Source organism: Cydia pomonella, chromosome 2 (genome assembly GCF_033807575.1).
Source record: "Cydia pomonella isolate Wapato2018A chromosome 2, ilCydPomo1, whole genome shotgun sequence".
Taxonomy (NCBI): Eukaryota; Metazoa; Arthropoda; class Insecta; order Lepidoptera; family Tortricidae; genus Cydia; species Cydia pomonella.
In genome coordinates this window covers 7,158,194-7,184,635 of record NC_084704.1, presented here as the reverse complement: position 1 = coordinate 7,184,635, position 26,442 = coordinate 7,158,194, and the positions used below count along the sequence as shown (strand labels likewise).

General features: G+C 36.5%; 2 protein-coding genes across 2 annotated transcripts in view; both read left to right on the top strand.

Annotated features, from left to right (window-relative positions):
• LOC133515632 (fatty acid synthase-like) overlaps positions 1–21,215 on the top strand; it is a 31,233-nt gene extending 10,018 nt beyond the window's left edge. Inside the window, exons 19-35 of the mRNA XM_061848202.1 lie at positions 330–485; positions 1,541–1,654; positions 1,832–1,947; positions 2,694–2,844; positions 3,629–3,800; positions 3,922–4,031; positions 4,189–4,392; positions 4,849–5,024; positions 5,411–5,560; positions 5,830–6,048; positions 18,586–18,694; positions 18,833–18,974; positions 19,314–19,461; positions 19,554–19,701; positions 19,980–20,156; positions 20,296–20,398; positions 20,491–21,215. Of these exons, the coding sequence (XP_061704186.1) occupies positions 330–485; positions 1,541–1,654; positions 1,832–1,947; positions 2,694–2,844; positions 3,629–3,800; positions 3,922–4,031; positions 4,189–4,392; positions 4,849–5,024; positions 5,411–5,560; positions 5,830–6,048; positions 18,586–18,694; positions 18,833–18,974; positions 19,314–19,461; positions 19,554–19,701; positions 19,980–20,156; positions 20,296–20,398; positions 20,491–21,116 (3,021 nt within the window). The 3' untranslated portion in view covers positions 21,117–21,215. The remainder of the gene's footprint in view (positions 1–329; positions 486–1,540; positions 1,655–1,831; positions 1,948–2,693; positions 2,845–3,628; positions 3,801–3,921; positions 4,032–4,188; positions 4,393–4,848; positions 5,025–5,410; positions 5,561–5,829; positions 6,049–18,585; positions 18,695–18,832; positions 18,975–19,313; positions 19,462–19,553; positions 19,702–19,979; positions 20,157–20,295; positions 20,399–20,490) is intronic.
• LOC133532575 (fatty acid synthase-like) lies at positions 4,398–6,184 on the top strand. Its single transcript, XM_061871321.1, has 3 exons — positions 4,398–5,024; positions 5,411–5,560; positions 5,830–6,184. The coding sequence occupies exons 1-3, from the start codon at positions 4,981–4,983 to the stop codon at positions 6,050–6,052; spliced, it is 417 nt and encodes a 138-aa protein (XP_061727305.1). The 5' UTR covers positions 4,398–4,980; the 3' UTR covers positions 6,053–6,184.
• Positions 21,216–26,442: the final 5,227 nt, after the last annotated feature.

The following is a 26,442-nucleotide window of genomic DNA, read 5'->3' as shown; positions in this document are numbered from 1 at the left end:
ATTTACCTACAGTTTCCTTGATAGTTCAATCGATTAACTGTTCTGCTTGCCTATGACAAAGATATCTATATACGAGGGTCAAAGTTGGGCTGCGCTATAAAAGTATTTAAAATTTTATTATAAAAACGAGGGTGTGGAGTGTTAGGGTCGGCAACGTGCATGTAAATTATCATCAGGCAGGCCGTATGCTTGGTTGCCACCGACGAAGTATAAAAAAAAACTTTTTAAATATGAGTAAGTGCGTGCCTACCAATACCAACTAACTAGTTACGTGTTTGATTGTGGCTTATAAAATAGGTACTTACTTACATACTAATCGAGCTTTTCAGATCGATGATGGAATCACAAAAGTAGCTACAGGTTTTATAATTTTGAAGAACACTGTAACGTCAGAGAGTACTGAATACGAAGAATTAAACGAAGACATGTTAAAGACGGAGGAAATATATCAAATGTTCAATGAAAGGAGCCACATGTACCGGTATGTATAATAAAAATGTTCATCCACAAAATATCATTGTACTTCTATTAAATACTTAGTCTTACCTGCCTGGCTCATCTAATGACAATAAGTTCGATAATCTGACTTTTGAGTGATTTTTTTATAATTGATCGGTGTGTAAAACGGCTTTATCGTCATCGGCATTATGCCAACCAACAGGGATGAATTTCAAGCCATACGTGAAGTGAACGGGTCATATTCTGCTGGTCGGGTTTCTTGGACTGGCCGCTGGGAGCCATTCTTGGATGCTCTGCTGCAGCTCAATATACTGCACCAGCCACACGATCACGTCTCGCGGCCTGCTTTCATCAGGTCCATCACAATCAACACAGATTTGCACACAAAATCAATACAAATGAATATGGATTTGAAATTCAAAGTATGCGCGGTACAGGATCATACCAGGTAAAACATATTTAACTAAAAAAATACAGACAAAAACACAAACATCAATTGAAAAAAATACATTACAATAATCGGTACACGGCGGAAAGAAATTGATAACTCAAGATATTAATTAATTGAAGAAATTTTAACTTTTAATAGAATTACATGGTTCAAATTTCTTCATTTTTTCTCTCGAGTTATCAACTTCTTCCCACCGTGTACGGATTATAGCTTAACCTATCGTCAGAATTGTTCATCACGAATGCAACAAATCTTACGTTTTAACGTAAGTTTTGTTAGCTGTAATATTGGAAGCCATTTGTGTTAGGCACTCTTACACTAGCAATGTTATTTAAAAAAAAAACCACTGGAATTAATTCTGTTTTTCTCCTTCCGTTTTAAAATATAAGAGGGTGATAAATATCATTAAGAAGTAATTACTTCTAGGTGTGGTGGTGTTACATTGAAAGGCATCAAATTTCACCACATTGCCAAACCAGACGCAGGTTCTTTTGTGTTCGACACATCTAAGTTTGACACTAAATATCAAGCTCAAAATGTTTTGAATGTGAGTTTTTTAATATAGATACATATTTACAATTATTTTAAATACTTAACACATCGTTTGATAACATATTTTTATTTATTTAGGGTGAAAGTGGATATAACATCCAAGATGAGAAAATGTTACAGAGCATGAGAGTTGGTGACCTAAACTCTTTAGACTGGGTGACAGCCCCGGCGTCCGAAAGTAATGGGATCTTGGTAAAGGTAGGGTTTGGTAACCACTGTTGGGACTTTGTTATTTTTTATTCCACTTAAATTGAACTCATACCTTATCCATTGCAGTACAAATAATATTATGTGACATCACCACAATTCATATTGTAACGACTTTTCTTAAAACATATAGAAATAGATGAAAATTTCTTGTATGTACAGGTACATTTTGCTGGACTGAACGCTAGCGATATACTGACAGCTAATAAACCATTTGTTAATAAAGAAACAAATTGCGAAGGTTATTATGGAATGGATTTTAGTGGAATTTCACAAAAGTAAGTTGTTCAAATCAAATTATTAGGGACCTATCGTACTCGTTAAAGACAAATGAGCCGTTAGGTATCTTGGATAGGATAAAAAAAGGGTTCTAGTTAGCCATGACTCCATTTACTGTGCATTTTTAATTTCTTATGGAATTTATTTATACATGTCAAGTTTTTATCGTCATAATAGCCTTAACTTTCAAAATATTTTTGTTTTTATTTATTTTTGTTTTATACCGGGTGTCTTTAGATTTTATCTTTGTCATACAAATTTAATATTATTTTCAATGTACGCTGACATCAGTGTGTTTGACGTTGCTTGTCACGTTTTAAACGTAACAAAATTCGCAATACATTGCGTCTTAGAATTAACTTCAATGTGTAATAAAAATTAAAACTTAAGTTATTTTTAAAAGTTGCTGAACAAATGTTGGTGAGTTTGAGGAGTACAGCCTAATTTAGTTTAAAATAAAAATCTGCAATATAAAAAACTGCAAATCAATTCACATCTAGATTTTTCGGGTGAAGTTTTTTGTCAAGGATTTCATTCAAGAGGGATTTATAGATATAAAGTTTTTATTATAAAGGACATTGAACAATATGTTCTTCAATTAAAAAAGTGCACATAAGGGACCTATTTTATATTTTTATATACAGTCAGCTGCAGAGAGAGGTGACCCCCCCTGCGAATAAATTTATCTGCAGTTGACTGTACCTACTTGCGCCGTCGACATACTGACCTGACCTTGTACTTGTAGCGGGTCTCGTGTGATGGGCCTACTGCGCGGTGGCTCGGCTCGCTCGCATGTGCGTGCGCACCCCGAGTTGCTTTGGCCAGTGCCGGCGCATTGGACTCTCGAGGACGCTGCTACTGTGCCGTTGCCCTTCGCGCATGCACTTTACTGTCTTGTAAGTTTCCTCATATTCGCTTAGGGACTACCTTATTCCGAGAATTGGCACAAACACTCTGGCTTTTATGATATGATAGCACCCACTACCATCTGACCTTCAAATTCAGAGGCGAAACTACACCTTGTTGGTGTTAGTCCGGTTTATTGAGGATATTTTTCCTTCACAGATAAATATTAAATGATACCTATTTTATGTATTCATCCATTCCAACAGGACACGCCATAGTAAATATTATGTAGTTTGAAATGTTTTTTGCTATATGTCATACTTTATAAATTATTAAATGCGAAAAACTAGAAAAGGGAAACTTAGATTTGATTATAATTAACTTTACTTCTATAAATATTTTTAAAAATATTGGTCCATGCAAAAAGTGAACCGGATGTTTTTTGTAGAAAAAAATGTGTAGATTACTTACGTGGCTATTAGGCACCGTTTGCGAGTTATTTACGAACATATAGAAAAAAGGACCATAAAATTGATTATAATTAACTTTCCCACTTTAATATCTCTTTAAATATTGATCCTAGCGAAAAGTGTACGGAATCTTACTTGTAGGCAATTTCATCCAGATTATTTACGTATAAGTACATTTTTTTGCTATGGGCCACAAATTACGAGTTATAATAATAATACTATACCTAACTATTTATTGTATTATATTTAAAAAAAAAACTTTTGGATCAGCCCATGGCTGTTTTTGTTCTTCGTTTGGTGAGTTAATATATACATTAAGCGTTGGCATTAATATTTCGCTTCTAATAGCCTGTTTAAAATTAAGGCCATCAAAACCCAGCTGATGCCACGCACGAAGGTCCTCGTGAGCGGTGGCGCAGGCGCAACAGGACAGGCAATTATCGCGATGGCGCTTCATTTGGACTGTCGCGTATTCGTCGTCGTTAGTCATGCTGCGAAGAAAAATTTCTTAATGAAAATGTTTCCTAAATTGAATGGTGGGTATAAAATTGTTTTATATATTAATTTTCTGAAAACTTTATATAACTGTTATACTTTAATAATAACCACTAAATAAATCATTTTGAATATAAAGATTTGATAAAAGTTTTTTTTTAGCTGACGATATAATATGTTGCCGAGACGACACGTTCATGAATCGCGTGCTGCCTGAAACTGATGGATGGGGCTGCGAGTATGTTATATGCAGTAGAGGTGATTACAAAGATGTGAGTTTTTGTTTACACATAGTGTTTCGGAACTCAAGTTCGGTTCGGTTAAGTCAATAAATAAACTATCAACTATCGCCGTAGCTACAATTATCCAGCAAATAAAATGTATTTATTGTAATATCGTATCGTAATCGTGCATTGTTTTTTTTTTCAGGCCTACCTTCAATGCTGTACGCATTTTGGGTATACATTGGATATTCATCAAGTAAAAAATAATGAAGTGTATTCGCTTAAAATGGGCGCATTGACCAAAGAAAGATCTTACATTCGTGTCGACTTTTCCAGTCTTTTTCTGCATAACGACATCAAAACTTTCAAGGTACAAATATGCAATTACATTATTGACAGGGTCTTAGAGGCATGTTAAGATGGAAGTATACCAAGTACCTACTCGTCCATGCTAAAAGAGAAAATGTTTCTCCACTTCTAAATATTTTGCATTCTCCATGATATTTGAGTATGTTATTGACACAATGAAAAACTAGGTTTTATAGGTTTCCTTTTTTTTTTCAAAATTTGCGATACAAAAAAATTCAAGCGGACACTATGAACCTATATTATGCTGAAGCGATCGACATCAAAATCAAAGTGATTTGTTCAGATTTACTTAGTGGAGACTGTTTTCTCGCTAAATGGAAATTTCATAGAAAAAGTACCGTTATTTCATTAGGATCGCATAGTTATTCTTCCCTCTTAATATATTCGTTGGCTTGTAAACATGTTTGTGAACTAGACTATACATATACGAGACTAATTTAAATGCTTAATGTAATATTAGGAAGTTAAGTAAAATCCTAATTAAATTTTTACGCAGAGGCTGCAACACTTGGTGGCGGAGGGCATCAGCGGGGGCTGGGTACGTCCGCTGTCCCGAGTTGTGTACGCGCCCTGCGACGCTACGCGCGCTTTTAGCTTGCTCGCGCACAGTCGACACCGCGGCCGAGTTATGCTGCGCGTCCACGATTCGCCGACATCACTTGTGGAGCCCAGGTCCATTATTACGAGTATTTAATGGTTGATATCTATGGACAATACAACTTTGCTACACTACATATACAATAATTAATTTGTACTTTTTTGCATCACCCCTGGACCTGACGGCGTCCATAGGCTAAGGTGATCGTTTACCATGAAACGGGCCGGGACATAACTACTAATCATTAAATAAAGAGCAGAAAAACGTTTTAAACGGAAAGATGTCACATCTTTCATTTTTGGCTGCAGCAGAAAAGCCAGAGCAGCAACACACATTATTATGTACACAAAATTGGCTCATATTCATTCATTATCGAAAAACTTGGTTAGGTGATAGTTTGACAGTCTTTAGAACTTCCTCAATAAATCACCATTCCTTCATTCCTTTTTCTGTTTCGTAGACTAACATGCTCAAAAGCATACAGCCAGCTGGTGATAGGCGACTCGTCGGGGCTCACCATGTGCCTGGCCTCGCGCCTGGTGCAACGGGGCGCAGGCGCGCTCCATCTGCAGCTCGCCCACATTGGGCCGCGTCTCAGTACACAAGTGCTGTAGGTATAACCGACACAGGCTATGGTGCAAACGATTACAGCAGCACCTCATCCAAGAGAAAATTTATAACTGTTATTTTGAGGTATCTTTGAAGATATTTAATAATAAATCCAAGAAATTGTATGGGCACATAAACGACTGACTCACTGGCCAGTCCATAAGATCTGACCAGTTACTATTAAGGATCGAAGGTTCCAAATAATTAAAAACGAAACTATCTTAGACAGCATAGTTGTAACACTTGTAACTACCATTATTTTGTTGACAGATCCTGGCGGAAATTGGGCGTGAATGCTATAACGACCTCCTTAGACCTCGGGCAAAATGATTGCGCGTCAAACCTACTGAAACTAAGTTCAGGTCTGGGCCCAGTTGAAGGCATATTTGTAGTGATGGCGAAACAACAGACTCGTCAGACACATGCCCTCTATAAGTCCCTATTGGCCAATTTGGATGCAGAGACAAGAAAAGTGTGCCCATCTATCAAGTAAGGTTTATGAATCTAAAATGTATAATATAGGTTCCTCGTATAGGCAAAGAAGGAGACCCATTGAAGTTTAGTTCATACTGAACAACTTTTACTATGGGACCAACCCCGAAATCGCGAACGAAAAGGAGAATGGGCAATTCGTCCCATGGATGTATACTGTTGAGACATATCTCGTTTGAAAGGGTTTACTCTTAGCATTATTTTATTGTATGACACCAACTTTGGATAACGTGCAGGGACTGAGCAATTTAAAAAAAAGAGTGGCCAATATAAACTGTTGTTTTACAAAGTACTTGTTATGTAGCCGGTTGTTAGGTGTTTTGTATGAAAGAATATGAGAAATTCTAGATTTCTGTTTACCACTACTTACGTTTAAGTACGTACAGGGCTGGAATTAGTTGATATAACATATGCTTGAATTAAAAATACTGCTATTAAACACTGAAACTTGTTTGTATACTCAAGCCATATATATCATTTAAAAGACATTTTTATAAGGTATTTTAATATATATATACTTGCACTCAAATGCTTGCAGGGGCGGTAATAAAACGAGTTTTTTCGTTAATTAATTGTGGTAAATGCCGCTTTGTTTGTTCTACCTGGCACTAGATGGAGCCTTGGTAGCAGTTTGGGTAATTTTTACTATTGGTATATACATTTGAGTCATATCCTATTTGGAAGGTCTTCAATTAAGCATTAATTACTTATATGACACCAAAGACCGAAAGTGTCCAGGGAAGATGATATTAATAATTTTGATCATGCGCTGCGGCGTAAACTGGAACTAAAAAATGTCATTAATATACAGTTACTTTTGTAACCATTTACATCACTTTGCATGCCTGAAATATAATGAAAAAGTAATTTATATGTTTTTTTAAAGTATTACCGCTCAATAAATGGCACTAAACTACTTAATTATGATTTTTCAAATCCTCTCTAGTAATGACATCTTGCGTGCAATAGGAGAACCGAATGAGCGGCAAATGCTGGATCCGTATAGTCGCTTATAAACGCTAAAAAATGTCACCGAAGAATAAGTTTGTTTAATTCGGAACTTTGACAATAAAACGAGTGGTTACCTTGAACTAGTAAGTTTCGTCTATTTATCTCTCTTGCTCTTACATATTCGAGTGATAAAGGTAGAAAAAGCATTATATTTTTTAAAGTTCGCGTTATGTCCCGCTAGAAACGTTATATAAACTTATTATTAAACATGAAATAAGATTCCTAAGCAATAAGTAGGTAAGTAAATGTATTTATGGAGTAGTTGGAGTACCATAATTAGCAGCAAGAAAATAAATCTAAGTTTATATGTTACGATAAAATAAATCGTAAAAAGGTACTATGTACATACTTGTTTTGTCTCTCTGCAGGAAAATTGTGTAAAAGTGAAACATTTGAGATTGCGTCGTGGTTCAAAGCAACGTTCCCTTCGTTTGCCATATGAAGCAGGATTAAATTGTGTAGTTTTAAGTTCTCATGTAAGTGAATTGTCAAATTCTTAGTGAGAATAAAGAATCTTAAACCTAAAATTAACGCAGTGAATACATTACAAGTATCAGCGACTCTTAACTGCTTGCCAAGCTAAGATAGTAGCGTTCCATTATATATACATATGAAATAAAAACTTTTGAATACATTTAACACCTTTATTTCATATAAATTGAAAAATAACTGACGGCATACATTTTCTTCACGGTCGCACAAATATTATCAGGACGAGTCGACAAGTTACTTTAAAGCAAGCATTGGTGAATAGGTGCATCCAGATCCAGATAAGGGAATGCATGGTTATTGCGCCAATCTCGGACCATTTGCGATTAGTTTGCTAGCTGGAGCGGGTTAACGAAAAACAGTAATTGGCGACGCTAACTGGCGCGGACGCGTGCGACGAATTTTACCTACAAAGGCACCCGCGCGCGTGCACCCGCTCCGTGCACTCGCGCCAGCTAGAAAGACGCGCGGCTTTCTCTCACCACATCTTTAGGTGTTCTTGCCGTTCAAAAGGCTAAAAGCACCTAATGAGGTGGCTTTACATTAGCTAGATGCCGGCCCACACGCCGATCCGGTGTGCAGGCTAAGGAAATAGCTATGTAGGCCAATTCGAAAGTGCAACTGACATTAAACTAATTTTAGAATAATATTGGAATGATACCAGTTAGCTGTCATCCGTGCGTTCATTTCGCACTTATACGCATGTATTAGTGCGAGCGAGACGCCCGCAACTAACTGATATGATTCCAATATTACTCTAATATCGGTGTGCACGCCCCTTTTTATTCATAAGCAAGGTAAGATTGAACCACTATAGAAGGCAGCGAAGAGGCCGGCAATGGAACTGATAGCGTTCGATGGAGACAATCAGTTTTCTGTCAAATGCAAGTTCAAATTGGCCTGACTGTCTCACTCGCACACCGAAGCACCGTTTCATATAAGCGTACTTTGTTATATCCAATCGACCCGCTCTATTCAGTAGGTTTCATTATCTCGATCCATCAGTTAAGTAACAATCTCTTCAATCTGGTGGATCGAGATGGTGGATCCTACTGGACAGATGGAACCTATGGATAGGAAAACGTTATGCTCAACAATTTGGTAGCAGAAGCGATGTGATTTTTTAAAATCGCGACTGTGTCATTGACATAATATATCTGAGGACGGGCCTTACGGGCAATAAGAATGGGGCCAGTACAGCGGTGTTACGCACACGAGTTTGAGCCAATCGTGCAGTCTAACGCCACAAGTACCACAACGTGATTGGTTGATGAGTTCGCATTACGCACGCGATTGATCGCATCTAGTTTCTTTAGACAGCACGATTGGCTCGAATTTGTGAATGACACAACTGAACTAGCACTATCGTTATTGCCCCTAAGGTCGGTCCTTAGATATATGGTAAGCGTCAGGATGGCGGTGGACCTCAGCGAATTTCAAAGAAATATTTATAAACATTTTGTACCTTCTGCGTACCTCAGTGTACCTTTAATAGAAACCAGTGTACCTTTCCCCAAAACGAGATATTTTACAAAACGTTTCACCCGCCAACCTGACGTCAGGATGGCGGGTGGACCTATGAAATCTTGCATTATACCGCACTAAGAGTATGCAGTTATATTGTGCATGAGCTTAGCCTAGCTTGTTTTGGGGAGAGGTACACCGGTTTCTATTTCTATTTACAGAGGTACACTGAAGGTATAGTCACCATCATATATATCGGAGCGGCCAAGGTACCCACGAATATCTGAACATGCCTCTACTGTCAAGAGGTTAGAGTGCGTGTTTAGATATCTTTGAGCACCTCGGCCACTCCGATATATCTGATGGCGACTGTACCATATAACTGCATACTTTTAGTGCGGTATAATGCAAGATTTCATAGGTCCAACCGCAATCCTGACGTCAGAATGGCGGGTGGACTTTTTCTTAAATATCTCGTTTTGGGTTAGGTACACAGAAGGTACAGTATGTTTATAAATACTTACTTACTGCTGTAGCGCAGCGACCCGAAGTGGATCTTGGCCTCCGACACCAAAGACCGCCATGCTTCTCTGTCCAAAACCGTTTCCATCTAGTCGACGGCGCCGAGTTCGCTAAGGTCTTTTTGCATTTCGTCTCTCCAGCGGGACCTACCTAGGACGTCTAGACGGTCTTCGGCCATTTGGAACTTCAGAGTACGCCCTCCAGGCTGCACGATCCTCACCCATCTGGACTACGTGCCCGAGTCATCGGAGTCTGGCAGCGCGAAAAATCCTAGGACCCACACGTGGAGAGGATGGAACCTGGAGACTCCACAGGAATCAGGAGATTGAAGATCTGGTGTCCGAGCCTAACGTCATTGGGTGTTTATAAATATTTCTTTGAAATTCGCTGAGGTCCACCCGCCATCTAGACGCCAGATGTCAATGCCGAGTGCGACCGCCCTTAAAGCGGTGTATTATCTCTAGTCTCTCCAATATGTTCTCCTGGTGGGTCCACGGGGTTTATTTTAAGTGTTATCATAAACAGTGTTCACCAGCGGGTCTACGGGTACCTAATTGTTTTTACCATGGGCCGACCATGAACACGATTCTATTTTGAACCCGTTGCCCGCGTAGCTACTTCAGCCTTAGGCGGTATATACTCTACACCACGTTCACAAAAGATTGATATTTTAGGTAAAAACTCACATTTCGCTATATTTGTCCATAGTAAATACTAATTCAAAAACTACTGTAGGGCCTTAAATCTTCTGTGATAGTAATGTAGAAATAAATACTGTTGACAGGCGGTCAACGGTATTTAGTACAATAATTACACTAAAACAATTCGTATAGAATACAGAACCTATGAATAATATATACCTAGAGAATCTAACTTTAATGCAATAATATAATTGAACAAAAGAAATACATTAGTACGAGTAGTACGATCAACCTATTATGTCTATTTTTAATAGTCTTAATGTTCGTGTATCGGTTCTGTATTCTATGGCCATTAATTATGCTTTATTTTTCAACTTTCTTTGACTACACACAAGTACACATTATATTTGCTCTTTTCTTGAACTTTATCTTGCCCATGTTCGATTCTTCTTATGTCGATGCATCCTCATTATTGCCGTATGGTTTCTGAAAATACAATAACAGTTTTTGTATTGTTTTCTAATACCTATGTTTGAAGTCGGTTTCCTATTTTTAAGAGAAGTTTTTTTTTCATGTAAGTACCGTCAAGTGGGGTAAATTAGAGCAGATGGGATACCTATCGACAATTATGTCAATAAACAGTTTTACGTTCCATCAAGAATTGAGAGGTTGCCTCAATTCCTCATGGAACCCATGATGTAAGCTAGACCTTTACACAAATATTCCTTAAACCTCGTTAAGCAAGTAGCTTCTTTACAAACATAACAAAGAAGACAAATCGTCTAGCGTGAAATACGCATCGTTAAAGAGTTCTTTTCTGGTCCTGATCAGAAGTTCCACTTCTTCAAATAGCACTTTTTTGAATGGCAATGCCTGGTCTGTTGATGAAACTAAAAAACGCCTATAAGATTTGGGGAGTTCCCTTAATTCCTCGTGGTTTTGTCAAAAATAGGACCACCTTGGAACTATATACCCACTTTCAAACGATAACTAATTTTCAACATTGGTTCAGAAATTACGAAGATCTTACTTAACATATATACAAAAAAAAAGTTTTTGTAGTCGGTTAAAAAGTAGTATCTTTACAATACTTCCGTCCTTTTACTAAGTACTTATACTTACTATTAAATAGTATCAGATTGCAGTCGACTCGAGAGTCGATAAAATGGGCGTCGCTACCCTTTCCGGGTGGGGGGGATTTCACCGCATGAAAAAGAGACACATATAGTGAGTTCTTACTGTCCTACCAAACTACATATATAAAGTAGTCGTACTTTTTGAGTCAAATTAGTTTCATTCTAAAGGTGCGACGTAATGGCCTGAAATCCGCTCTTAGCATACCTAGTTATACTATTTGATGGATATTGGTGTCAATTTATAATACGTTTAATTATTCATTATCTTTACCTAATTAACTTTACCTTTTGCCGACCGGTTTGGCCTAATGGGTAGTGACCCTGCCTATGAAGCCGATGGTCCCGAGTTTGAATCGCGTAAGGGCATTTCTTTGTGTGATGAACACAGATATTTGTTCCTAAGGCATGCGCGTTTTCTATGTATATACGTAAATATATATTTATCTAAATAAGTATATTTAACGTCGCCTAGTACCTAAGCTTTGATTAGTTTGGGGCCAATCTGTGTAAGATTGTCCCTAGATATTTATTTATTTATTACCTAACGTAACCTACATTAGGTAATGAAAGCATTTAGTTTTGTTGGGATATAAAATGGTTAATGATAAAAACTAATACTTTTACCAGCATTTTAACTTTATATTCATGTATTCGAAACCTATACATTTATGACAATAACTTTTGCAAGACGATAAGATTTTTTATTCACAATAACTTGTCCGTATTCGAACTGTCTGGCTACCCGGCTAGCCGTGGCTGTGTACCCGGATTTTATACTCTGAAACTGGAACTAGTGACAGATAAGAGTCGATTGATGTTTTTTTAAAGATACTTATACTTAAATAGAATTACTTACCTATGTTTAATTAAAAGAAAGACTACTTATACACAATAATCCTTACAGTTTTAACCTATTTAACCTACCTACCTACTTTTAATAGTAGCAGTTCGGTTCACTTCAATACTGTACTTCAATAGTAGTAGAAATACCTGTTCTAAGAATAATGAAAAAGAAAGAAGAGTAATAAAAATAAAGAATCTGGAAGTCGTTGAGGTGTTCCGTTCTTCATCAGCAATTCTACTTCATCAAATGTCACTTTATTGAGTAAAAATGCTCGTAATATTGATGAAAATCCTAAAATGACTATATGTATGCCTATCCTATACAATATGAGAAGCTCCTTCGGTTTCTCGTAGAACCTATCATCAGAACTAGACCTTGACACAAATGTTCCTTAAAAGCCTTACATGCTATAAACGAAATAAATAAAAAAAAACGCCTAAGGTAACATACTTGTCGTTGAAGAGTTCCATTTTGCTCAATATCAGCAGTTTCACTTCATCAAATGTCACTTGTTCAAATAAAAAAAACTTGATATGTTGACGAAAATCCTCAATTCCTCCCAATTGAGAATTCAAATCGATTTAAAATCCTCAATTCCTCATTGAATCCATCATCATAACTGGACCTTGACACAAATGTTTCCTAAGAACCTAGCTTGCTACAAACTTAACAAAGAATAAGAATCGAAGAGTTCCGTTCTGGTCAATATCACTAACTTGTTTAAATAAAAATGCTTGATATGTTGACGAGAATCCAAACATTACTATATGTATTGTATGCCTATAAGATTTGAGGAATTTCTTCGATTTCTCATGGAACGCATCCTCAGAACTAGACCTTATGACACAAATGTCTTCAAGAACTTTACTTGCTATAAAATAAACAAATAAAACATATCGCGCGCGAATTGGCGAGTTCCATTTTGGCCAGCATCAGCTGTTGCATTTCGTCAAATGTCACTTTTTAATAAAAATGCTTGATAATATGTAAATAAAAATCCAGAAATTATAAGATGTCAGGAATTCCCTCGATTATTTATGAAACCCATCATCAGAACTGAACTTGATATAAATACACCTTAAGAACGTTACTCGCTACAAGCTTAATAAATAAAATACAAAACGCGTGCGTTGAAAAGTTCCGTTCTGGACAACATCAGCAGTTCCACTTGATCAAATAAAACTTTTTTTAAATAAAACACCTAGAGATATTGATGAAAAAAAAAACTATATGTATTTCTATAAGGTTTGAGCTGTCCATCATCAGACCTAGACACTAGACACTGGTGTCTAGCACAGATATTTCTTAAGAACCTTACTTTCTACAAACTTAAAAGTTCCGAGGAATTGTTCGGATTAATCTCTGCCGCCTCTTTCCGTCACCGCTTTACGCTACATCATTTATATCTTCACCACTTAGATGGTTGGCAATCCTCAACTGTGCATTTCTCTAGAAACTTCCTGCCTCATACAGCTAAACTATGAAATGATCTGTCGCATGCGGTATTTCCGGCCCAATACGATCTTTAAAACTTTAAGGAAAGAGCGTATTCCTATCTTAAATGCCGGCACCGCACTTACAATCCCTATGGTGTAACAGATGTCCATGGCCAGCGGTAATTGCTTACCATCAGTTGATTCGTCTGCTAGTTTGCCTCTTATATCACAACAAACAAAAAAAGAAAAAATCTCGCGCGTTGAAGAGTTCCGTTTTAGTCAACATCACTAGTTCCACTTCATCAAATGCCACTAATGTGAATAAAAAAAGCTAAAGATATTGATGAAAATCCAAAATGACTATATGCCTATAAGAATTGAGGAGAATGAGGAGTTCCCTCGCTTTCTCATGAAACATCATCAGAACTGTACTTCGACAAAAATGTTTCTTGAGAACCTTACTCGCTACAAACTTAACAACGAAGAAAAATTGCGCTCGTTGGAGTTCCGTTTTGGTCAACATCAGTAGTTCCACATCATCAAATGTCACTTTTGTGAATAAAACTTGATAATATGTTGATGAAAATCCAATAAGTACTATATATATACCTATTACATTTAAGAAATTCCCTCGATTCTTCATGGGACCCATCATCAGACCTTTACCTTGACACAAATGTTCCTAAAAACCTTAGTACTTAAAACTTACTTGCTACAAACTTAACTAGTAAAACAAATCGCGCGCGAGTTGGCGAGTTCCATTCTGGTCAACATCAGCTGTTACATTTAGTCAAATGACAATTTTTTAATAAAAATGCTTGATATGTAAATAAAATCCCAGAAATTATTACATGTATGCCTATAAGATTTTAGGGATTCCCTCGATTCTTCATGAAACCCATCATCAGAACTGTACTTTGTCAAAAATGTTCCTTAAGAACCTTACTTGCTACAAACTTAACGAAGAAAAATTGCACGCGTTGGAGTTCCGTTCTGGTCAACATCAGTAGTTCCACATCATCAAATGTCACTTTTGTGAATAAAACTTGATAATATGTTGATGAAAATCCAATAAGTACTACATATATGCCTATAGCATTTAAGAAATTCCCTCGATTCTTCATGGGACCCATCATCAGACCTTTACCTTGACACAAATGTTCCTAAAAACCTTAATACTTAAAACTTACTTGCTACAAACTTAACTAATAAAACAAATCGCGCGCGAGTTGGCGAGTTCCATTCTGGTCAACATCAGCTGTTACACTTAGTCAAATGACAATTTTTTAATAAAAATGCTTGATATGTAAATAAAATCCCAGAAATTATTACATGTATGCCTATAAGATTTTAGAAATTCCCTCGATTCTTTATGAAACCCATCATCAGAACTGTACTTTGTCAAAAATGTTTCTTAAGAACCTTACTTGCTACAAACTTAACGAAGAAAAATTGCACGCGTTGGAGTTCCGTTCTGGTCAACATCAGTAGTTCCACATCATCAAATGTCACTTTTGTGAATAAAAGTTGATAATATGTTGATGAAAATCCAATAAGTACTACATATATGCCTAAAGCATTTAAGAAATTCCCTCGATTCTTCATGGGACCCATCATCAGACTTTTACCTTGACACAAATGTTCCTAAAAACCTTAATACTTAAAACTTACATGCTACAAACTTAACTAATAAAACAAATCGCGCGCGAGTTGGCGAGTTCCATTCTGGTCAACATCAGCTGTTACTTTTAGTCAAATGACACTTTTTTAATAATAATGCTTGATATGTAAATAAAATCCCAGAAATTATTACATGTATGCCTAAAAGTTTTAGGAATTCCCTCGATTCTTCATGAAACCCATCATCAGAACTGGACATTGATGTATTAAGTACACCTTAAGAACCTTACTCACTACAAGCTTAATAAAGAATACAAAACGTGTGCGTTGAAAAGTTCCGTTCTGGAACACATCAGCAGTTCCACTTGATTAAATGTAGCTTTTTTTTAAATAAAAAGCCTAAAGATATTGATGTAAATCCAAAAAAAACTATATGTATTTCTATAAGGTTTGAGGTATCTATCAGACCTGGATCTAGACACAGATGTTTCTTAACAACCTTACTTTCTACAAACTTATCAGGACAAATCTATTACGGCGAGTGTTCCATCGAATTGCTCGGATTAATCCTTGCCGCCTCTTTTCGTCAGCGCTCTACGCTACAACATTTTTATTTTCACCACTTAGATGGTTGGCAGTCCTCAACTGTGCATTTCTCTAGAAACTTCCTGCCTCATACAACTAAACTATGAAATGATCTGTCGCCTGCGGTATTTCCGGACCAATACGACATTTAAAACTAAGAAAACAGCGTATTCCAATCTTAAAGGCCAGCACCGAACTTACAACCCCTATGGTTTAGCAGGTGTCCATGGGCGGCGGTAATCGCTTACCATCAGGTGTGACGTCTGCTCGTTTGCCTCTTATATCATAAAAAAAAAACAAAGAAGAAAAATCTCGCGCGTTCAAGAGTTCCGTTTGGTCAACTTCATTAAATGCCACTAGTGGGAATTAAAAAGCTTAAGGTATTGATGAAAATCTAAAATGACTATATGCCTATAAGATTTGAGGTGTTCCCTCGCTTCCTCATGGAACCCATCGTCAGACCTTTACCTTGACACAAAGGTTCCTAAAAACCTTGGTACTTGAAACTTACTCGTTACAAACTTAACAAAGAAGACAAATCACGCGCGTGGAAGAGTTCCGTTTCTGATCAACATCAGCAGTTCCACTTCACCAAATGTACTTACTTACCACCCATTTATTTGAAACAGTACCTAGGTACTCCATTTTGATGCCGCCAGCTTGAAACTTCAATGGCCTCAGTGTCCGATGAACAACTTAAAAATGCTGAAAGTAATAACAATTATAATAAGTTGGGGAGTAGCGACCTTACACACCCGAGTGCTCCTGGGGAGTTCTGTTACCGGACATACAATAATAATAACAATAAATAAATATTATAGGGACATTCTTACACAAATTGACTGAGTCCCACGGCAAGCCGAGAAGGCTTGTTTTGTGGGTAATCATACAACGACATAATAATATATAACATACAAATACTTAAATACATAGAAAACATCCATGACTCAGGAACAAATATCTGTGCTCATCACACAAATAATGCCCTTACCGGGATTCAAACTCAGGATCATCGACTTACTAGGCCAAACCGGTCGTGAAAAAAAGAGCAAAAAAAATAAATAAAAAGAAAGATATGTCAAAAGAAAATGCGATTTGGAAACGTTATTCGCCACTTAAAACACTTTATATATCTGGTTCACAGCATTTATTTGGTGCTGATATAATGCCTGCAATATTACCTGAGTACATTAAAATATGAATAAATTATCATAAATTCAAAAGATGGTCCCTATAATAGTTCATTTTTACGTGGAAAAATGGCTTTTATGTAAAATGTTTGTCAGACATATTTTTGGAAGTATAGTACAATCATTAACTTAGATATATAGGTAACATTTCACGAATAAAAATACGGTAACACATATTTTTAATTATTTTTTTAACTTATCCTACGCAAAATTGAATTGGAGAAACTGACATAGGGACTATCATTCGACACGACACGTATAGTAAAGTATGAATCCGCTCTAAGTCCCCTTACATAGACAGTGGGAATTAAAATAATTCTTGTTCTGAAAACAATAAAATGTAAAATGATTAGGTAGAACAATCCAAACTTCTAAGGTCGCGTAGATCAGAAGTAGATATGAATTTGTTCGACAATACGATAGGAAACTTTTCAGCATTTACATTGGCGCATTTTTTTCTGGAATACTATCTAAATTGCACTTTGTATATATGCTACATTTTTTATATAATTTGGAGCCTTTATTTTCCATGGAGTCGAACGCTATATAGCAGCTATACGAGAAAAAATAATACTTTTATCTTACCTACCCCATGAATAGTGAAGATCATCAAGGAGCATACTCTCTGAGATCAAGGGAATGGAGTGCCTTTCGATTGGAGAAAATTATAGCGTATTAGAAATATACTAGTTTGTAATTACAATGTTGAATATTTTAAATTGCGTGTTTTGACAATTATTGTTGACAATATTACATTCAGAGTCATCTTGACATAACTTTAGAAATCCATAAACTAGTCTATACTTTTTAAAATGATGGAGTAAGACTGACGAGATTACCGCTATGTATAAATGTTTTACGTCAAGTAGAATTTTGCTTTAGAGCGACATCTGGCGTTGAGTAGAAAAGTTAAGGCGTAATTAACTACAATTAATTAACTCATTAAATGGTTTTATTTTGGTCCCTGCAACGATTTGACCCCAGTTATATTATACGAAAAATAGCTTATAAAAATACTTTTCACATGATATACATGGCATTTGTATACACTCTTATTTCGCTGTGTATCAAGTAATTTTTAGAATGTCGATTTTTTAAAACTGTACATTGTGTCCCTTTAAATACTTTATCATTGGTGTTGATACAAAAAACATAAAGCATTTTTTATATTCTTTCGAATAAAATACGCTAAATCTTTTTATATCCCGCGTATAAGGAAATATAACTGCTTATATGCGCAACTTCTTTTTTTATATAGCTCGGTCCCTGCAAGTGGTCCAAGGTTGGTGCCATACAATAAAATAATACTACGATTAAGAGCTTTAAAACGACATATGTCTCAACAGTATACATCCATGGGACACTCCCCATACAAAAGTGCCCATTGTCCTTTGAATGGAAAATTTCAACATCAGAGTTCAGGGTTTGTCCCATAGATAGTAGAAGCTGCTCAATATGAACTAAACATGAATGGATTTCTTTCTTTACCTTTCGTTCTTTTGTTACGAGTATAAGAGATTAAAATAATTGAAATTGAATTGAAAATAATACTACTGTTTGGATTTCATTACTGTCAAACATTTCACAACTGTACAGGTACTTCGCAGTAATTGCTGTCAATGCCTCTGTAGGAGAAGACATTTGTGTCTCAAGGGCAGCATATCAGTTGCCTGCCATGATGCTTTCCTTATCGATTGATGCAAAGGTAATACAATCATATTAAAATATATATATAGCTTTTTTTCGTTACAAATGTAGTGTATGTGTATGTGTGTATGTATATTCGTTATAGTAGAGTGAGAAATGAAAGATTTTGTTATACTTATTATATTACGTCTTGCAGGTTGACGGTATTTTACCAACGTGTTACGGTGGAATTGTTAATGCAATAGAGGAGGGTTTGCAGACAATGCAACCTGTGATTTTTGCTCAGCGCCCGTCTGATAGCAAAGCTTCTCTTACATACCAAATAGAAAAAATAACTGGTGAGTTTGAAACAAAGCAATCGACAATATCGTCCGTTTCCAAAATAATATTCTACACAAAATAAAACGAAATTTCAATTTAAATTACTGTCAGTTCCAACAACCACTTTGATCGTTTTTGATTGACGATGAGCTGACTTCTGTCTCTTAACCTTATTTGATAATCAATTATAAATATAACCCAACGGATTTTCTCACTGAATCGCCAAGACTTTGATTTTATGCCAGCGAATAGTATACATATATAATATTTAATTTAACTACTTCGTTCAAAGGTTTTGTATAAACTTACACGATCGTTGCTAACTACCATATATAAACACAACCAATGATTTCCAGGTATCACAATATCAGAAAATACTTCAAAAAGCCAAACGTTGCAGGATTTTGACTTAACTGCGGACAAAATTCAAGCTCTTAGAGTATTTCTAGACAACCAGAATATAACAATCACCGAAAATAAATTGCAAATGTTAAGTATAGAAAAGTATGTACTATAAAATTAACATACGAAATTTTCATTTTATAGATAAATTTATTTTGTACTTATATAATAAAATTTTGATTATGTATTTTAAGATTACGGGAAATTGTAGCTACGTCACAAGAAGCAGATTACGCACCTGTCCGCGGCTTAAGTGCTTTCTTTCCCTTCGTTGATTCTGATGAACTCTTAGCCACGATTGATACAGTAGTGATGCAAACACTTATACAAGGCAGCGATATGGTTCGTAGAAAAAGTATTATACTAGTAGCAATAATTAATTTCCTTTTAAGACTTTCGTTATTTGTTTCTAAAGCGAGGCGTAGACTAGCAAGAAAGAAAGGTAAACTGAATTCAAAAGTTTGCATGCAAGTTCTTGCTAGTCTAAACCTCGATTTACATCTTAGTAAGTAACCAAATCAACTTTATAAAGTTACTGGCTAAAATCATCAGCTTTAAAGACTATAACTGAACTGGAAGAGTCTACTAAAATAAAAAAATAAAATAAAAAACATTTTTAGAGAGATGACGAGTTCAACGCTTCCGAAGCGTGCCTGTTCATAGTGCCGGGACTGCAAGGGCTACACCAGCGGTACCGCGAGCTTTGTGAACGCTTGCAGCTAGCTGCAGTTGTGCTGCAGCCCGGACTCAACCATCCCGATGAAACTCTCCAGGAGATGACGGCTAGATATGTCACGGTATGATACTCAGCAATACCTTAACAGATTTATGTACCATGGTTTCCAGTTACGTGCAGATTAACATCGTAATATTCATAACTAAGCAGAGTTATTATTCTTAGACATAATTTATTAACGTAGCTTGGATATTTTACAGATGTTTCTAAAGAAAAAAGGCGGGACAAATAAATTTTATTTATTGGGTCACGAAATAGGTGTACTGTCAGTTCTCGAAATGGCTGCCGAATTGGAAGATCATGGTAAGTTCTTATTGTTTCCCTGGTAAACTACATTAGTTACTTTAGAGTTCGAGTCATAAATATTAGTACCAAACATTCTGCATGTATCACAGGAATGACGGGCACGGTGTTCTGCTTGGGCGGCGGGCCGGAGCAATTCTTAGACGAGCTGGAGCGGCAGCTACTTGTGGCGTGCGATGGCGCAATCGATTCACAGTCGATTCTCCAACAGGCAGTTGCCCGTCACATGTGTACACTCATGGGCGTCTCGTCAGCTCAGTTGGATGCCGCGCTACGTGAAGCGCCAACATGGCAACAAAAGATAGACGTGAGCGTACGCGCGCTACGAGGGCGCGTAGCACACTCAACGCAGTACGCGCGCTTGCTTATAGAGGCGGCGTATGCACGAGTGATGCAGGCGTTGCAGTACAAACGGCCATCACCACGCGTACTTGAATCCCGTATAGTACTCCTACGCTCACCCACTGCCGATTCGCCTGTTGTCAGCCCGCTCGAACTGCAGCGCTACTCGCGCACGCCTCTCGTCGTGCACGACCTGCGCTCGCCGCCCGCACATGCAACCGATGACTTGCGTGCCGCTGCTATCATCAACCGCTATCTTGACGAGGAAACAAAACAATGCTTTGCTAGCAAAACACTCTGCCATACGTATTTGATGAATCCTGAGTCGTTTATTGGTATTAGTGATTTTGAGGAAGGTAGCAAGATAAAAATATAGAAATCATTAGTATTTTACATGTTATCTAGGATATTATTACATTACGTACATTTTAAATGGTATTTAATGAAATAAGGTGATATTTTTACATTTCTTCGCATTAACATTAACAGTATAATATATTTGGTATGATTGAATATAATTACCTGTTTTTTTTTTTGCTGTGTAAAATAGTTTTATTTACATTCCTTTGAATAGAACTAAAAATTCTTATTTGTTTTACAACAGGGCAAAGTAGTTGTTTAACAATTCGTGCTAATATTAATACCCGAGGATGCGAATGATTCCAAAATTGGTTCGAGAAGTGAATGGGAATCTTGAGCGTTGTGAGGGTCTCAAGGCATGAGGGTTAAACAAACTTTGCCTCCGAATGAAACACAAAATTGTTCACCACACCAACGCGAGGAAAATATTAACAATGAAATACCAAAAAAAATCAAACCAAATCAAATCCAAATGAAAGTAATAAAAATATATCATTCAAAATCATCATTTAACGCATTCACTGCCACCGACGCATATATGCGTTCACCGTCATACAAGTTTGTTCCTAGGCCACGCCCCCTGGCAGTGAATGCGTTAAAAGTCAATTCTACCAGCTAACATAAGGAAACAAATCAAAATTTGCACCTGATTAATTTGCCCCTCATGTGGATAAAATGCAACTTTCTCATTAGTTTTTGAACAATCAAGAGGACCTTTACCGTTGGGGTGGTGAAAAAAACCTTTTACTTACTCCATTTTCTAACCTAAGGTACTGACGGTGTACAATCGTGACTACATTATAAGATTTATATGCTCATAAAACAAATAAATGCTACTACTTAAATGGCTATTTTGTCGCTGCTAGTCACTTCTACCACCATATTATCGGAAATAAAAATTTTGAGACATGTTCAAAAATGAAATGAAATACTTGTATAGGTATATGTATTAAGAATTTATACTTACGCTACAAAATTACCGTTTACATAAGCAGCAAGAATAAAATGAACAAAATAAAACCCGTCTTCGTACATTCATAATACCCACAATAATTTATACCGCAAAACCCCTGACAAATGTCTCACACGGAATGCTAAGCCGCCGAAACAACTGCTCGCAAAATACACATATGACACCAAATGTTACATCCGAAATTCGTTTCATAAATCTAGACTCCAGAGTGCATTTGGCAAAAGTAGTAACAATTAATCTGGTCAAAATTGCCGTGTGGGCTATCCTCTTGGATAGGCGCCAATATAAGCCGCTGCAGCATTTTCTAAACTCGGCAAGATTGCTGCATACATATGGGACGATATAGTGGAATAGCACCACTTAACGAGTACGAGGATTCCCGGAAACTGTAAATACTGGATGCCACATGTTCCGAAGTGTGCGTAAGTGTAAAGGGTTCTTTCCGTGATGTTGCTCCAGTAACATTGTTTGTTATTTTATATGATAACTGTTATACTTTCCTTTCGGAAAGATTAACTTCGTTATTTGTTTATTTACCTAGTATACATACAACTCTAGAAATGAAAACTTCTAGATACATGTACTCGTAGCTAACATGGCGTAGTGGTTTGCTATGGACAACGTTCGCCTTACTGAGCAAATAGTTCCTAAAACTTTGTTTGATTACCAACTACGAGTAAATGTTAATTTGCTATCACTAAACAAAACGAAATTAAATCAAACAAATGGTCACCGCAACAAAGTAAAGTTTTCTTCGCACGCTAAATACAAAATACTGATTCATTAGAAAATAGGACCATTCCCAAACCTCACAAAGTTGCCTAAAACCTACTAACAACTTTAACCCCGAATAGTTGAAGCCGTAATTAATTAAATTTATTACTAGTGCTTCGATTACATCCAAATGATATTGTTCTCCAGTTGTGACAAGTTAATTCTAACCGCACGCAGACCCTTGTCCGGGAGACAAACTGCGGGTACCGTACTGACCCTCCTAAATCTCCATGTTCGTTCGAGAACTACTGTTCTGATTGTAAAGGTAGGTTACATTTTGAATAGAAATTTTTAAAACTTGCTATTATGCTTTTGCTTGAATTTCGACGTTAGCTACACGGAATAAGGTGTCTTTTCCGGATTTGCTGATACGAAAGATGTGAGGTAAAGAAAGCTAATACTCAATTTCAATATGAACAAATGCCTTTGCTTTCATCGGAATAAAGAAGGGTACAGACATATTAGGTATGTGATATATTGTTATACCCTTAAATAAAGTAGGTACCTAGTTTTTCTTTATTATACACCGTGGGCTGGTAAAACCCGACAGATTTTAACCACGCATTCCTGAGGTCATGAGGACCAAAAAATGTTATATAAGTTATGGGAAAATTCGGCAAAAAAAATTTTTTATCAGACAAAAAAAAAATTTTTTTTGCTTATTCTTCATACGACACGTTATTTATTCTTAGATCTTGTCGAAAAAAAAAAAATTAGTTACAACGAATAACTAAAGTTTTTTTTTTATTTACACTAAAAATTGCGAGTTTCGTATAAATCTTTTATGTCTGCCAACAGGTATATCTAAACCAAGTCACATAGTGGCAGCATCGCAGCCAAAAATGCGTTTTTCACTAAGTTAATACAGAAACAATTTTTTACAAAAATTGACATTATCTCTAAAACAAGACCGATTTCAGGAAATTTTGTATCACATTTTAGACTCTAAATGCGGTCAAGAATACACCTTTCAAATTTGTCGGGTTTTATCAGCCCACGGTGTATAAATGTAAATACACCAAATTTGGCAACATCTTAATAATATGAAAGTAAATACTTACCATATGTAAATATATCGAGAAAATCCTGCTTCTTCCTACGTCGAGTGTAAATGTCTAAACTAGGTTTTCCAGCTTCTTGCATCTGGGCTCCGCGACGAAACGCGGAGATACATGACTAGACTTCGAGACAGTGTACATATGAGACTAGCACGTGACTCGTACAGGAGACAGCGTTCACAGGCACAGTTAAACTGAATCCAAAGGACAATTTTGATAAGGTCTTCAGAAAAAAAAAAAACTTTTACCTTAGTTGTTTATAAATAGCATGTAAGTAGTTTTATACTGACGTAAGTATAATGGAAACTGGAATTATTGACAACATTATAAATTAAATACGTCATAAGCATATTTGTATTTATGTTATTGCGGCCGTAAACAGATACCTGCTTAATTTTATAGCATATGTCATTGCCGAGTCCTTTCTTAACTCAGGAATAATTTAACAAAAGATCATTTTAGTCAAATGATGGTGTTTGGAAAAATACTTGAACAATAATTGCAGCATCGTTGTTTTGCTGGCAGATAGATCCATACACGGTGCCCGCGAGGAAACAGAAAGATTTTAACGATATATTTAGAGACAAAAATGTCATACAGTTACCCAGCGACCGCCGTTCGGTTCACGCGTCTTATCGCAATTCGAAATTCGATAAATGCGCCGACTCGCCGCGAGTAATTATTTAATATCACATTAGTGCAACTACATAGTTTAGTACTGGGGGGGTGCTCCTGGCAACAGGAGCCCCTCATTTTAACATGGACAACCTAACCCCGAACCCCAATGTAAGTTACGCCAATGTTACTTCTAAAAGTACCCACCCCAAAAAAGATCAAGCCATTATAATAGATTCCATAGAGGGAATTATGATTCGAGACTACCTGTTATCGCTGTCAAAGGTTACTAAATCATCGTCAATCCGTTTTATATCCCGTATATCCAATTCCAGAGTATGTGTTTACTTGGATACAAAACAAACAGCTGATGAACTTGTTGACCAAGTAAAAAAAGTAAAAGTCAAAGAACACACATTGGAGATTCGACCACTAATAACAAGAAATAAACGAATCGTTCTATCCAATGTTTGCCCCGTCATTCCACACGAAGTATTAGAGGAAAAATTCAAAGAAATGAATGTCCAAATTATGTCTCCTATTACTTACATGAAAGTAGGAATACCCGACGCTGGTTTCTCACACATTATGAGTTTCCGACGACAAGTGTACGTGTCTCCAGAGGACGAAAAAAGGTTACCGGAATCAATGCTCATTAATTACGATGATACCAATTATTGGATTTACATCACAAACGAATCAATGAAGTGCTTCGTTTGTAACGGTATTGGACATTTAGCTAAACTCTGTCCACAGAGTAATCAACAACAACCTAATAGCAGTCAGAGTCACACACAAGAAAATAAAGAAACTTCCAGCCACCCTCCAATGATTTTTGACATACCTCAGACACAATCCGCTATCTTCAATACACCATCCAGTAAGCCAGACTACAACAAAGGCACTAAGCGTATCCTCTCAACAACCACATCGGAGCTTTCAAACCCAGATCAGAGACAAGCTGATATTCATTTGGAGGAGAGTTTACCATTGAGTGACAATGCGGATGACACCGACAGTAACATTTCCTTGGAAGAAGAATCACCAAACAACAAGTCTCTTAAAAAAAAGAAGAAAACTTTAGACAATAGAACAGAAGAACAAGTTTGGAATGATATTCACCTTGAATTGAATGAAACTGAAAACACATCTCGCTTCCCCATCACATTGGACCAATTCATAAGTCTTTTAGACAAATCACGCAATAAACAAAATATTCAAGAAATAACCGAGGACTACACCCAAAACATTCCTGAATTAATTGATATGTGCCTATTCCTCCGACCTAAATTGAATAAGAATTTAAAAAACAGATGCTCAAGATTCTCCAGGAAACTGCAAGATATTAACCTAGGGAAGAAGACTCAATAACATCCTTATTAATATATAAGTAGAAAGTTAGTCTTATTTATGAAAATTTTGCAGTGGAACGTTAATGGCTTCCACGTAAGATTTGAAAATATAAAACTCATCTTAAATGAGGTTGACCCATTATGCTTCTGTATTCAAGAAACAAACTTTAAAAACAATTATTGCGCTAAATTAAAAAATTACGAAACCTTTTATAAAAACCGTACACACAGCAGTATAGCCAGCGGTGGAGTAGCGACATATATAAAGCCACACACGTTCCCTGAACGTATTGATATTAAAAGCAATCTAGAAGTAATAGTAATAAGAATAAAATTTCCGCTGGCTATAACTATCTGTAATTTGTATTTGCCCAACAGCTGCTCCTTTAGTGAAAATGATTTAAATGATTTAGTTAAACAGCTTCCAAGCCCTTTCGTATTATTGGGAGACTTTAATGGTCACCATTTCTATTGGGGTTCAAATCATTGTGATCAGCGGGGTAAAGTGATAGCTGATTGGTTAGATGTAAATGAGGATGTTATTCTTCTCAACTCTCACCAGCCTACACA

Coding starts and splice junctions, on each gene's coding strand:
- LOC133532575 (XM_061871321.1), top strand. CDS start 4,981: ATGCTGCGCGTCCACGATTCGCCGACATCACTTGTGGAGCCCAG. Junction 5,025..5,410: donor ACATCACTTGTGGAGCCCAG/GTCCATTATTAC, acceptor TCTGTTTCGTAG/ACTAACATGCTCAAAAGCAT. Junction 5,561..5,829: donor CGTCTCAGTACACAAGTGCT/GTAGGTATAACC, acceptor TTTTGTTGACAG/ATCCTGGCGGAAATTGGGCG.